The 13266-nt window shown below is 45.3% G+C and overlaps 1 protein-coding gene across 6 annotated transcripts in view; it reads left to right on the top strand.

The window, feature by feature from the left end:
• Positions 1-13266, top strand: part of LOC139232480 (zinc finger protein 436-like) — a 111291-nt gene that overhangs the window by 55933 nt on the left and 42092 nt on the right. For 3 of the 6 annotated variants that reach the window (XM_070862742.1, XM_070862746.1, XM_070862744.1), the window contains 5 exons: positions 1664-1753; positions 3768-3854; positions 6113-6199; positions 6704-6778; positions 8578-8667. In XM_070862742.1, the coding sequence (XP_070718843.1) occupies positions 1664-1753; positions 3768-3854; positions 6113-6199; positions 6704-6778; positions 8578-8667 (429 nt within the window). The remainder of the gene's footprint in view (positions 1-1663; positions 1754-3767; positions 3855-6112; positions 6200-6703; positions 6779-8577; positions 8668-13266) is intronic. The other 3 variants (XM_070862745.1, XM_070862748.1, XM_070862747.1) reach the window with 3 other exon arrangements.

A 13266-nucleotide genomic window follows, 5' to 3' on the forward strand; every position in this document is an offset into this window, starting at 1 on the left:
TTCAAGGACACCCTCAAAGGCTCCTTGATAAAATGCAACATCCCCACTGACACCTGGGAGTCCCTGGCCAAAGACCGCCCTAGGTGGAGGAAGTGCATCCGGGAGGATGCTGAGTACCTCGAGTCTCGTCGCCGAGAGCGTGCAGAAATCAAGCACAGACAGCCCATCCACTCTTTCCTTCAACCACTGTCTGTCCCACCTGTGACAGGGATTGTAATTCCCACATTAGACTGTACAGCCACCTGAGAACTCACTTTTAGAGTGGAAGCAAGTCTTCCTCGATTCCGAGGGACTACCTATGATGATGATGTATGCTGAAACCGCCAGCTCCACCTTCTCACAGTCTTTGTTTTGTCAGATTGCTTGTCCAGCAATGGATGACCTCGAGTTTCCTCCAGTTAATCATTGGGAAGGCCAAAGTTATCATCTCCCCACCAATTCCATCCCTCTTCCCCAGCCTCTTGAGCCAGACCATTTGTGCCCTCATGGTCTTATTCGACATCAAACCGAGCTACACGCCCATACCTTTGCCATACCTCTTTCTGTGTAATATAGCCCACCTTCAGCCCTGCCTCCGTCTAGCACCTGCTGAAATTCTCATCCATACCTTTGTCAATGTACAACTTTACTAATCCAATGTTGTCCCATCTGCCATAAACTTCAGCTCATCCACCTGCTGCCCTGACCTGTCCTGCACCAAGTCCTGTTCACGCATTACTTCCACTCTTGCCCCCAAATTCCTCCAATTTTAAATTCTGATCCTCATGTTTAAATCTTTTCATGGCTTCACTCCCTCAATTTTGCATTCTTCCGACTCTAGTCTCTTGTGCACCCCGCCCCTAAAGCTTCACCATGGGAACAATGCCTTCAATCGTCTAGGCCCCACATTCTGGAATTCCCTTTCGAGCTCCTCTAGAACCCCCCTCAAAACACACCGACAAGTTTTTAGTCACCACTTCAAATATCTGTTTATTTTGGCTCAGCGTCCATGTGACTGATTACACCTCTGCAGCTTCCAAGGAGTTTTTTCTACATGAAAGGCAGAGTAAAATACAAGTTGTCATTGTTCCAAAAATAATTTATTTTTAAAGCTGATAGATGATGAATTTGGAAATTGTTTCAAAAAATACATTTGGAATTTTCATTTAAGGCCAACTTGCAGCAATTTACAAAGTTTTATTAAACATTTGTACGATTAAGCCAGTTGATATTTCAGTACCAGAGAAAATCTGGAAACACTCAGGTTAGGTAGCATCTGTGGAGAGAACAGATAAGTGAACGTTTCAGGCATGGGGCTTTTATTAGAACTGGGAATACAAAAGGATGAAGTGCATTCTGAGCATGAATAGAACAAGTGAAAGGGAGAAACAAAACACATAGGGAAAAAACAAACGACCTGTAAAGAGCCAATATTTCCATGAAAGGTTCATACCCGAAACTGGGCTGCTGACCGAGGGCCATGTGGCTCTTTGTCGGCCGGCGCAGACACAATGGGCCGAAATGGCCTCCTTCTGCGCTGTAAATTTCTAGGTTTTTATAAAACGTTAATGTATGTGTTCTCAGCACAGATGCTGCATCGCCTGAGTATGTCCAGGCTGTGTTTCAGATTTTCAGCAACTGCGGCATCTTGCTTTCTGTTCATACAAAAATAAATCTCTTTCAGATTCATCGCAAGGGAAATTTCATGACAAAGGATGCGGTTCAGTGGCAGAATCCAGGCTCTCGGTTATAAAGGCAGAAGGTGCTCCCTACTGTGAGCTCAATAAAACACATTCCATTTCTCCTCAGTGGCAGTTAGCATTGATTAAAAAAAAATGTATGTCAAAAGTCTTCCCTCGGGCTAGTCAAACAGCACAAATTCAAGTACCGTGTAAAGTAATTGATGAATCATCTTACGCTGTACCTTTGGTTCTGAAGATCTCCGGTTCTCAGAAAACTTGTCCCACAGCTTATAATGTAAACACGCCAACAGGTTAACAGTAAGATGTCACACCTACCCCAGGGTGCCAGATCAGAGTTGCCTTTCTTCGGTCACGTCCCGTACAGCAGCACTTCGAGGCTCCGACTTCCCTCAGTGACTATGGCTGCCCATTGTAGCCATTCTCCTTACACAAGGCAGGTGGTCAGAAGGGCTTCTGTGCACCAGTACCCAGCTAAACCTTCACAGGAGACTGGAGTGATTGGTATGCACAAGTCAACATCCTTAAGGTTTGCACAAAGCAACATCCTTATAAAGTACATGGTACAGATGTGTTGTTTGAAGTTGTGCATAGTACCCAAGAGTTTTTGTTAAAGGTAATGCAATTTTGTACTTATTAAAGTGAGGGTTGTAGGAGTATAGAAGCTTCTCCAATTTTAACAATCAGCTCCCAGCACTCACAGGATAGCATGGATTAGATACAGTGATTCACTCTTGTACTTTATTCCAACAATGTTCCTTAGCCCAAGCTCAGAATGAGACACTCTTGTGCAATATCAAAATGGTTTTTCCATTATCCGATACTGGCCAATTTTGTAGCTTCTCAGAATGAAAGCAGAAAGTTTTGCGCTGCAGATCAGCATGAGTTGCCAGCAGTCCCAACAGCACCTGAAGCTGCCGGACATGAGCTCGAACAGACTGATTGAAACCAGAACCGGCTGGCTGCACAATCATGGTTGCCAAAGTGATCGTTGGCTGCAATAATGAGAATTCATGATCCAGAATAAATCTCAAATTGGATGTTTTTACCTGGCTGTTTCCTAAAATTGTAGGGAAAGCAGTTCTCAGAGGAGGAGTTGCACAAGGCTTCTTTAGGTCAGGGGGAAAGATGCCATTTGTTATTAGAAAGTGCCTTTAGCAGCTGTCCAATAAATGAGAAAAATCTCTCTGCTTTTTCCAAGGACAGAAATTACAGTCAAAAAAATACATAAACATTCAACCAGAATGATAGAAATGCCTGCTTTCAAACATAGTGCATGGAAGAACGAAAAAAGTGTAAATGCAAGGCTGAGAGCAATAGAGCAATGCACAGTGGTGTCAGATAAATAGTAATGATTGTAACCATTTACTGTGGAATATTTCTGAAGGACTTTTCAGCGATGCTCATATTGTTGGCAATCTGAATGTAAACAGGAATATCTCCACCAAAACATAAGTTATTTGCTTCTGGATCATAAAGGAAATGCTTATCACTTGCATCCTAAAACTTGCTATTCATTTGTTTCCTATAGTGTACTCTAATACTAGCACAAAAAGCACTGTCTTCCATCAGTTGTTTCTATTGCCTCAATGTTTTCCCCAAACCTGCACCCTCCTCAACTCTCTCTGCTTTTTCATGAGCCAATCCTCCTTCAGTCTTCCTGTTTGAAGGAATGGGAAGAGAGGAAAATCCAGTTGGGCTGAAGAGGAATAGAGACAGACTGTTTGGGATGGAAGGGGGAGGCAGACCCTGTTGAAAGTGGTCAAAAAGAGGAAGCCGTTTCTTGTTGTGCAGGTGGATAGACAGCGATCCTTTGGAGAGAGGGGAAGAGAGGATAAAGAGTGGGAATGGGAGAGTGAGCCGACTGGGAAGCGGAGGAGGTGAAACCCCTATTGCTGGGGTGGGAGCATCTCGTGTTTTGTTGGGAGCAGGATGGATGGCTGCCAGCGGAGAAAAGCGGGCCTGGTTTATAGACCAACGCAGCCTCTGATTCACTGTGAACACTGCTACACGAGATGCCATCACTAATATGTTGGAGACAAAAAAAAAATCTGTGCAGTTTGGTAACTAAAATTTATATCAATCCAGGTGCAGCAGGAAAAGTGAGTCTTCCTTCAATTTACAATGTTGCCTTGAGCGATCTCTCCCCGGCAGCACGATCAGGACCACTTCCAGGTAACATTTGATTATAGTCCCCATTCTGCTGTTTTTGTATATAATGTGCACATGCACAATAACACACTCAAAGGGGGGAATTTTCTGGTGGAGGGGGGGGGGCAGCGGGTGGGATCGGTGGCTGGTCATAGAAACATAGAAAATAGGTGCAGGAGTAGGCCATTCGGCCCTTCGAGCCTGAACCACCATTCAATAAGATCATGGCTGATCATTCCCTCAGTACCCCTTTCCTGCTTTCTCTCCATACCCCTTGATCCCTTTAGCCATAAGGGCCATATCTAACTCCCTCTTGAATATATCCAATAAACTGCCATCAACAACTCTCTGCGGTAGAGAATTCCACAGGTTAACAACTCTGGGTGAAGAAGTTTCTCCTCATCTCGGTCCTAAATGGCCTACCCCTTATCCTTAGACTGTGTCCCCTGGTTCTGAACTTCCCCAATAACCGGGTGGGAAATTCGATTTTCTTTTCACAGCGGGTCGGTACCCCGCTGACAACGTGCCTTTTCCACATGTGCATGTGTGATCTCCGATCCAACCCAACCCACAGAGGCGGGCGATCCAATTAAACCAATTATTGGATTATTGAGACCCTTAATAATCCTTGTAACCTTATCTTTTCACTTTAGTTGCTCGCCCATGGGGTCCACACTGCTCTGGTACCGTGGCTGTGAACCTGAGGCGGGAGTTGAATGGCCATTGCTCCAGCTGATTACTTGACAGCTTCAAATGTACAGTAAAAGCTCCCACCTGACAGATCATCCCTTTGCTCAGACACGAGCTGTTTCTCAGTCCATTTCCAGCACAGATTCTGCAGGCTCTCCACTCTCCATCCACTCTTCCCTCATTGGAAGAACTCTCTCACCACTTCTGTCATCTGTACTTCACCTGCCATCTATTCCATCAACATGGGTGCCCTTTACTGTCTCACCTTGCTCCTTAGAATCCCAACACCAGCAGCATCAACAACAACACCAACCTTCTCCGCAATCACCTGATGCTGCACAGGACACAGGGCATCAGCACCCGACCACATTTCTGCCTGGGAGGCCAGGGATGGCCTCACCATGGCCAGATTTACTTCACTTGATGCTGTACGCCCTGGCTTCTACATGATGCGCCAGGTTGGCACCACCCCATTCCAACACCATTAAGCATCCCTGCAATGCCCAAATCATTCCTTTCACACTCACATGGAGGGTAACGTTATGTCTCACCATTCACTACAACTCACTAAGCCACTTCCAAAGGTGCACACAGATCTGTGCAAGAACGGAAAGTGTTGAAAATAAAGGTTTCAATGTTTGACAACACATTAAACAGAAATTTTACATGAAAATTGGATAAAAGACCCAAGTGTCTACCCTTGTGTGTTGTTAGTTGGTATGATTGCACAAGGATGAGGGTGAATGTGAGGGGTGGCTAGTGAGATGGGAATATGATAATGTAGATAGATAGAGAGGGATGGGTGGAGGTGCAAGGTAAGTTGGTGTGAGTAAGGATGTGCAGGAGTAGGGTAGGGAAGGCAGAGTGATGGGGATGTGCTGAGAGGCACAGCAGGATGAGGTTGAGTGTGGCTTTGTACTAACGGTTTGTGATTTACTGAGACCATTGAAGGGTTTGTACCTTTACACCCAGGTCCTCCTGACCACATCCCTGCTTGTGCCCTCCTGTGCAATGTGCAACCAGGCTGTGTTGGTCTCCTGTGGAGGTCTTGTCCACCCATGGGAAGGGAGGAGGACCTCCCTCTGTGCTGTGACTCCCTCTATAAGCATCTAGAGGGAGTGATGATAGAACTTGGGTGCAGCCGTACACCTCTGTGCAGTGTTAGTCATTGTTTAACAACACCTCAATGCGTAAAACACTGACGGCACAAATGCCAAAACAAAGTTGGCTATGGTCCCTTTAAGGAAACTGGCTCATGACGTGTCATGAATGACGTCACCAGGCCCACTTCCTCTAATTGTCTTGGGAAATGCGCTGGGTGGGCTTAACAAGCCCCATTGAGGTAAGTTCATTTTAGGCTGCGGGATGGAGCCAGCAGCAGGGCGGCGACCTGCCCCCGACATGGCCCACCGCCACGGTGAGCAAAATCCCGGCCAAAGTGTCTCGGTGCTTTATTTAGGTTAGAAGCTGACATGGAAAATCTTAATGTTTTGTGAGATCTGTGAAGCTCCCCGTATTCAGATTCAAGTAATTAATAGCAACCTGTCTTTATATATTAATGGCCCTAAAATATTCCACTCTTCTATTCTCAGATGACTTTTTCTCGTGTGAGATTTGTGGGAAGAAATACAAGTACAAGTCCAGTTTCTGGAAACACATTGAAGACCATAAAAACTACGGTTAGTGCGGCACACTGGGAATGTGAAGGAGGCAGAGTGTTGGCATGTTCATGAAGGAGCTGGATAATATTTTGCTGAAAGAACTGAGGGATGCAAGAGATACAGTATAATGTAATCATTTTTGAACTTTACGTCTGGCCAGATGAACTTTTATGAAATTATTTTCTGGCATTTGGAAAGTTACTTCTTTCCAAACAGATTTTTAGATTATTTAACTGAAAAATAAACTAACATTTTGGATGTGTGAGTATGTTGAAATGAATATTCTCAGGTTGGGAGTTTAATTTTGTTTGTCCATGAGGCAGTATTTACACTCGCTTGCTCCTTATTGGAATTACTCCTAATTCTGCCTTCATCTGCGATTCCACAAAAAAATCCACATTAAATGTTTTAATTGCTGATTGAAAAAGCAGATTGAACATTTGTTTAACATTATATGCCATGTTGTTCTATTTTTGGCCCAGTTTGATAAGCCATGTCGATACAGATGTTTTCTTTTTCCAGTTGTGGACAGTACAGCTTCAGATCAAGGCTGGAATCGAATAGCCGCATCACAGCTGACTGAAAAACCAGCTTATAGTGAGTCCACTACAATTGTACTTGAACTTAATTTTAATTACCCGATTGGTGTACAGGTTCCTTGTGCTGAAGGTAAAGGTTGCTAACGCCAGTGGCAAAAGCAAGTTTCCATTTTCACCAACTTGTGTCAGCATCAAGCACGCTGAGGCCAGGTTTAGCACACCCCGATAGCTAGATGCAGAATAGACTTCACTTTACTCTGCTCAAACCTCAGAAAGATAGGCTTGGCTGTATTACTGTAAATGTTTCCATTGGATTTTGCGGTGGGTAATGACAGCGTTTTTATTTCCCCTCTGAAGCTGACCGCAACTTTAGGATTTAGCGCATGTGCATCTAAACGTGGAAATCCTGAAGTTGCGGTCAGTTATTCAGTGCTCTGACGCTGGCTGCACCGTGGAATCTCTCCCCCTGCCCCGGCCGCCAATTAGTATTGAGGTGTACCAACAAATAACTCAATGCGCTGGAAGACTCATGACTGATATTCAATTGACATTTAGACTATAAAGTGAGCTGAAGACAATTAATGGGCTTTTATTACTCAGATTCTTATTATCTTACAATCTTCTCTAATGGGGAGAATATCTGTTGAGAGAATTGTTTTTGCTGTGTAGGTCAAATGGTAATAAATGATGGGAGCGAGATGTGATTTTTGTACAGTTCCATAGACGAGGTTTTCTAGTGAATCCTATTTCACTAGAAGTAAGGGAGTCATCATCATCATAGGCGGCCCCTCGAACGAGGATGACTTGCTTCCACACAAGTTCACAGATGTTTCAATGCAGGACCTGATGTTCCAGTCCTGAATTCCAGTTGAGGGGGTGGAAGATGCCTGTGCGTGGATTTTTTTAACGTGTGGTGACCGTTGCACACCAGCCACCACACGGGTTCGACAGAGCTAGGTCTTGGTCCAGTGGCAAGGGTTAGCCAGGACGACTGGAGACCTGCTCTGCTGCACGGACCTAGTGCGCGCACATATCACAGTGTGGGCTGGCCCATGCTGCCCCTGGGCCCTCGGCTCTTCTGGGCCCCGTACCCTCATTCGCCGCACCTCTGCCACGATGTTTCAGGGCCCGGCTCTCCAGCTCTATATATAGCCCCGACCTGCGGTGGCCTCACACAGGTCGGGGCGGCCCACAACGACTAGTAAGGGAGTGTATGCTGTTTTCCTATCTGCTTGATGAACACTAACTTGTTCCACAGTGACTAATTTCAGCTTCTGAGCACTCCTCTGCTCAGACTTCATTTGTTTTGATGAGGACTACACTTTGAAGTGCATGTGGTTCCTATTTGTGCATTTATAAACATTGTGTAGGTGGTTACACATTTGCCTTGTCCTTCACACCTTTATTTTGAGGTGGTGGGGGTGGGGGGTCCTTGAATGAATAATCTTTCGGCCAACCTCTTTGTTCCTACAAGTTGCGTTTGTTGGGAACTGTCGCCATATTTCCAAACATACTGCCCATGATCACCAGTTTATTAGCTCAATAGAGCTATTTGGGGACTGCCACTTGTCAGAAAATTGAGTCCATCGCGATACTTGGATTCCAGAACCTGGACACACCTCTGTATTTCTGCAAACACTGAAGTTACTTCACGCACAACGGCACAGTCACACTTTGAAGAAACGGAATAATTTCCTCTCATCACTGCTAAACTTCAGAAAATCATTTGCTGTTAACTCAAGTGTTTGCTGCCACTGAATTATTGCTTCAGTAGCTTTATGTTCTGCAACTTTTTTTAATGATGACAGTGGGACCTGTGGATGATGTAATAACACGTACTGTGTTCACTATCTGTAGAAGAGTCAGTTAGAAAAGTTCGAATGGAAGTCCAACATCTTAATTTGCTGCCCATCAGAGATGCCAAACTGCAGGTGCATACTGCAAACAGTAAGTCACAGAGATGATTGTCTTCACCCTCTTTGTTTAAAGCATGTTTTCTTCCCTTTTGTCTGGTCCCATCACCATCATAGGCAGTTCCTCAAAATCGAGGAAGACTTGCTTCCACTCTTAACATGAGTTCTTACGTGGCTGAACAGTCCAATATGAGAACCACAGTCCCTGTCACAAGTGGGACAGATAGTGGTTGAAGGAAAGGGTGGGTGGGACTGGTTTGCTGCACGCTCCTTCCGCTGCCTGCGCTTTTTTTTTTGCATGCTCTCGGTGACGGGACTCGAGCTGCTCAGCGCCCTCTCGGATGCACTTCCTCCACTTAGGGCGGTCTTTGACCAGGGACTCCCAGGTGTCAGTGGGGATGTCGCACTTTATCAAGGAGGCTTTGAGGGTGTCCTTGTAATGTTTCCGCTGCCCACCTTTGGCTCGCTTGCCGTGAAGGAGTTCCGAGTAGAGCCTGGTCCCACTTTACCTGTAGAAGTGTACGCAGACGATCTGTTCTCATACATCGGCTGATTCTGCCTTTGAACTCGTTGCTAGAATTTGTGAGAGTGATCAGGATGACACGCACCCTTCTGATTGTTAATCGTTTCCCAATGGTCCTCTGTGGTGAAGTGCTCTGTCTCCATTTCACACCATCTCCCGATATGCCATCTCACGGGGATTCAACATATAGCAATCCATGGGTACAAACAAACTCCATTCATTTCTCCCTATACACAGTGGGGCACCACCACATTGCGAGCCTCCCAGTAATGCTCAGGTGTTCTGTACATTTAGCATTGAGGCAAATCTCGGGTAGGAGTTCAGATTTAAAAAAGAATCAACATTCAGGTCACAAACCCCTGCAGGTTTGAGCATCTTTAAAGAATGATAAGTGGAGCTTTGGTGCCTTTTAGTTCTCCATTGTTAGCATTGAGCCAGAAAAGGTGGCAGTAGTCTAGTCTACATGTGCTGTCATTGGTTCCAGAGCTTCCCTGAACTAGGTTTCCATTGACTGTATCTGTACATAGAAACATAGAAAATAGGTGCATGAGTAGGCCATTCGGCCCTTCGAGCCTGCACCGCCATTCAATGAGTTCAGGGCTGAACATGCAACTTCAGTACCCCATTCCTGCTTTCTCGCCATACCCCTTGATCCCCCTAGTAGTAAGGATTACATCTAACTCCTTTTTGAATATATTTAGTGAATTGGCCTCGACAACTTTCTGTGGTAGAGAATTCCACAGGTTCACCACTCTCTGGGTGAAGAAGTTTTTCCTCATCTTGGTCCTAAATGGCTTACCCCTTATCCTCAAACTGTGACCCCTGGTTCTGGACTTCCCCAACATTGGGAACATTCTTCCTGCATCTAACCTGTCTAAACTCGTCAGAATTTTAAACGTTTCTATGAGATCCCCTCTCATTATTCTGAACTCCAGTGAATACAAGCCCAGTTGATCCAGTCTTTCTTGATATGTCAGTCCCGCCATCCCAGGAATCAGTCTGGTGAACCTTCGCTGCACTCCCTCAATAGCAAGAATGTCCTTCCTCAAGTTAGGAGACCAAAACTGTACACAATACTCCAGGTGTGGCCTCACCAAGGCCCTGTACAACTGTAGTAACACCTCCCTGCCCCTGTACTCAAATCCCCTCGCTATGAAGGCCGACATGCCATTTGCTTTCTTAACCACCTGCTGTACCTGCATGCCAACCTTCAATGACTGATGTACCATGACACCCAGGTCTCGTTGCACCTCCCCTTTTCCTAATCTGTCACCATTAAGATAATATTCTGTCTCTCTGTTTTTACCACCAAAGTGGATAACCTCACTATACTTCATCTGCCATGCATTTGCCCACTCACCTAACCTATCCAAGTCACTCAGTAATCCCATAGCATCCTCCTCGCAGCTCACACTGCCACCCAACTTAGTGTCATCCGCAAATTTGGAGTTACTACATTTAATCCCCTCGTCTAAATCATTAATGTACAGTGTAAACAGCTGGGGCCCCAGCACAGAACCTTGCGATACCCCACTAGTCACTGCCTGCCATTCTGAAAAGTACCCATTTACTTCTACTCTTTGCTTCTTGTCTGCCAACCAGTTCTCAATCCACGCCAGCACACTACCCCCAATCCCATGTGCTTTAACTTTGCACATTAATCTCTTGTGTGGGACCTTGTCGAAAGCCTTCTGAAAGTCCAAATACACCACATCAACTGGTTCTCCCTTGTCCACTCTACTGGAAACATCCTCAAAAAATTCCAGAAGATTTGTCAAGCATGATTTCCCTTTCACAAATCTATGCTGACTTGGACCTATCATGTCACCTCTTTCCAACTGCACTGCTATGACATCCTTAATAATTGATTCCATTATTTTACCCACTACCGATGTCAGGCTGACCGGTCTATAATTCCGTTTTCTCTCCCTCCTTTTTAAAAAAGTGGGGTTACATTGGTTACCCACCACTCCATAGGAACTGATCCAGAGTCTATGGAATGTTGGAAAAGGACTGTCAATGCATCCGCTATTTCCAAGGCCACCTCCTTAAGTACTCTGGCCCTGGGGATTTATCGGCCTTCAATCCCATCAATTTCCCCAACAGAATTTCCCGACTAATAAGGATTTCCCTCAGATCCTCCTTCTTACTAGACCCTCTGATCGCTTTTATATCCGGAAGGTTGTTTGTGTCCTCCTTACTGAATACTGAACCAAAGTACTTGTTGAATTGGTCTGCCAGTTCTTTGTTCCCCGTTATGACTTGCCCTGATTTTGACTGCAGGGGACCAACGTTTGTCTTTACTAACCTTTTTCTCTTTACATATCTATAGAAGCTTTTGCAGTCCGTTTTAATGTTCCCTGCAAGCTTCCTCTCGTACTCTATTTTCCCTGCCCTAATCAAACCCTTTGTCCTCCTCTGCTGAGTTCTAAATTTCTCCCAGTCTCCGGGTTCGCTGCTATTTCTTGCCAATTTGTATGCCACTTCCTTGGCTTTAATACTATCCCTTGATTTCCCTTGATAGCCACGGTTCTGACATGGATTGAGAACTGGTTGTCAGACAGGAAGCAATGAGTAGGAGTAAATGGGTACTTTTCAGAATGGCAGGCAGTGACTAGTGGGGTACCGCAAGGTTCTGTGCTGGGGCCCCAGCTGTTTACACTGTACATTAATGATTTAGACGAGGGGATTAAATGTAGTATCTCCAAATTTGCGGATGACACTAAGTTGGGTGGCAGTGTGAGCTGCAAGGAGGATTCTATGAGGCTGCAGAGCGACTTGGATAGGTTAGGTGAGTGGGCAAATGCATGGCAGATGAAGTATAATGTGGATAAATGTGAGGTTATCCACTTTGGTGGTAAAAACAGAGAGACAGACTATTATCTGAATGGTGACAGATTAGGAAAAGGGCAGGTGCAAAGAGACCTGGGTGTCATGGTACATCAGTCATTGAAGGTTGGCATGCAGGTACAGCAGGCGGTTAAGAAAGCAAATGGCATGTTGGCCTTCATAGCGAGGGGATTTGAGTACAAGGGCAGGGAGGTGTTGCTACAATTGTACAGGGCCTTGGTGAGGCCACACCTGGAGTATTGTGTACAGTTTTGGTCTCCTAACCTGAGGAAGGACATTCTTGCTATTGAGGGAGTGCAGCGAAGGTTCACCAGACTGATTCCCGGGATGGCGGGACTGACCTATCAAGAAAGGCTGGATCAACTGGGCTTGTATTCACTGGAGTTCAGAAGAATGAGAGGGGACCTCATAGAAACGTTTAAAATTCTGACGGGGTTAGACAGGTTAGATGCAGGAAGAATGTTCCCAATGTTGGGGAAGTCCAGAACCAGGGGACACAGTCTAAGGATAAGGGGGAAGCCATTTAGGACCGAGATGAGGAGGAATTTCTTCACCCAGAGAGTGGTGAACCTGTGGAATTCTCTACCACAGAAAGTTGTTGAGGCCAATTCACTAAATATATTCAAAAAGGAGTTAGATGAAGTCCTTACTACTAGGGGAATCAAGGGGTATGGTGAGAAAGCAGGAATGGGGTACTGAAGTTGCATGTTCAGCCATGAACTCATTGAATGGCGGTGCAGGCTAGAAGGGCCGAATGGCCTACTCCTGCACCTATTTTCTATGTTTCTATGTTTCTATGTTTCTAACCCCTTAAGTATCATTCGCCAATCTATCCCAGCCAATTCACGCCTCATACCTTCAAAGTTAGCCTTCTTTAAGTTCTGGACCATGGTCTCTGAATTAACTGTTTCATTCTCCATCCTAATGTAGAATTCCCCCATATTATGGTCACTCTTCCCCAAGGGGCTTCGCACAACGAGATTGCTAATTAATCCTCTCTCATTACACAACACCCAGTCTAAGATGGCCTCCCCCCTAGTTGGTTCCTCGACATATTGGTCTAGAAAACCATCCCTTATGCACTCCAGGAAATCCTCCTCCATCGTATTGCTTCCAGTTTGGTTAGCCCAATCTATATGCATATTAAAGTCACCCATGATAACTGCTGCACCTTTATTGCATGCACCCCTAATTTCCTGTTTGATGCCCTCCCCAACATCACTACTAATGTTTGGAGGTCTGTACACAACTCCCACTAAT

Source organism: Pristiophorus japonicus, chromosome 20 (assembly GCF_044704955.1).
Source record: "Pristiophorus japonicus isolate sPriJap1 chromosome 20, sPriJap1.hap1, whole genome shotgun sequence".
In the NCBI taxonomy this organism is placed as follows: domain Eukaryota; kingdom Metazoa; phylum Chordata; class Chondrichthyes; family Pristiophoridae; genus Pristiophorus; species Pristiophorus japonicus.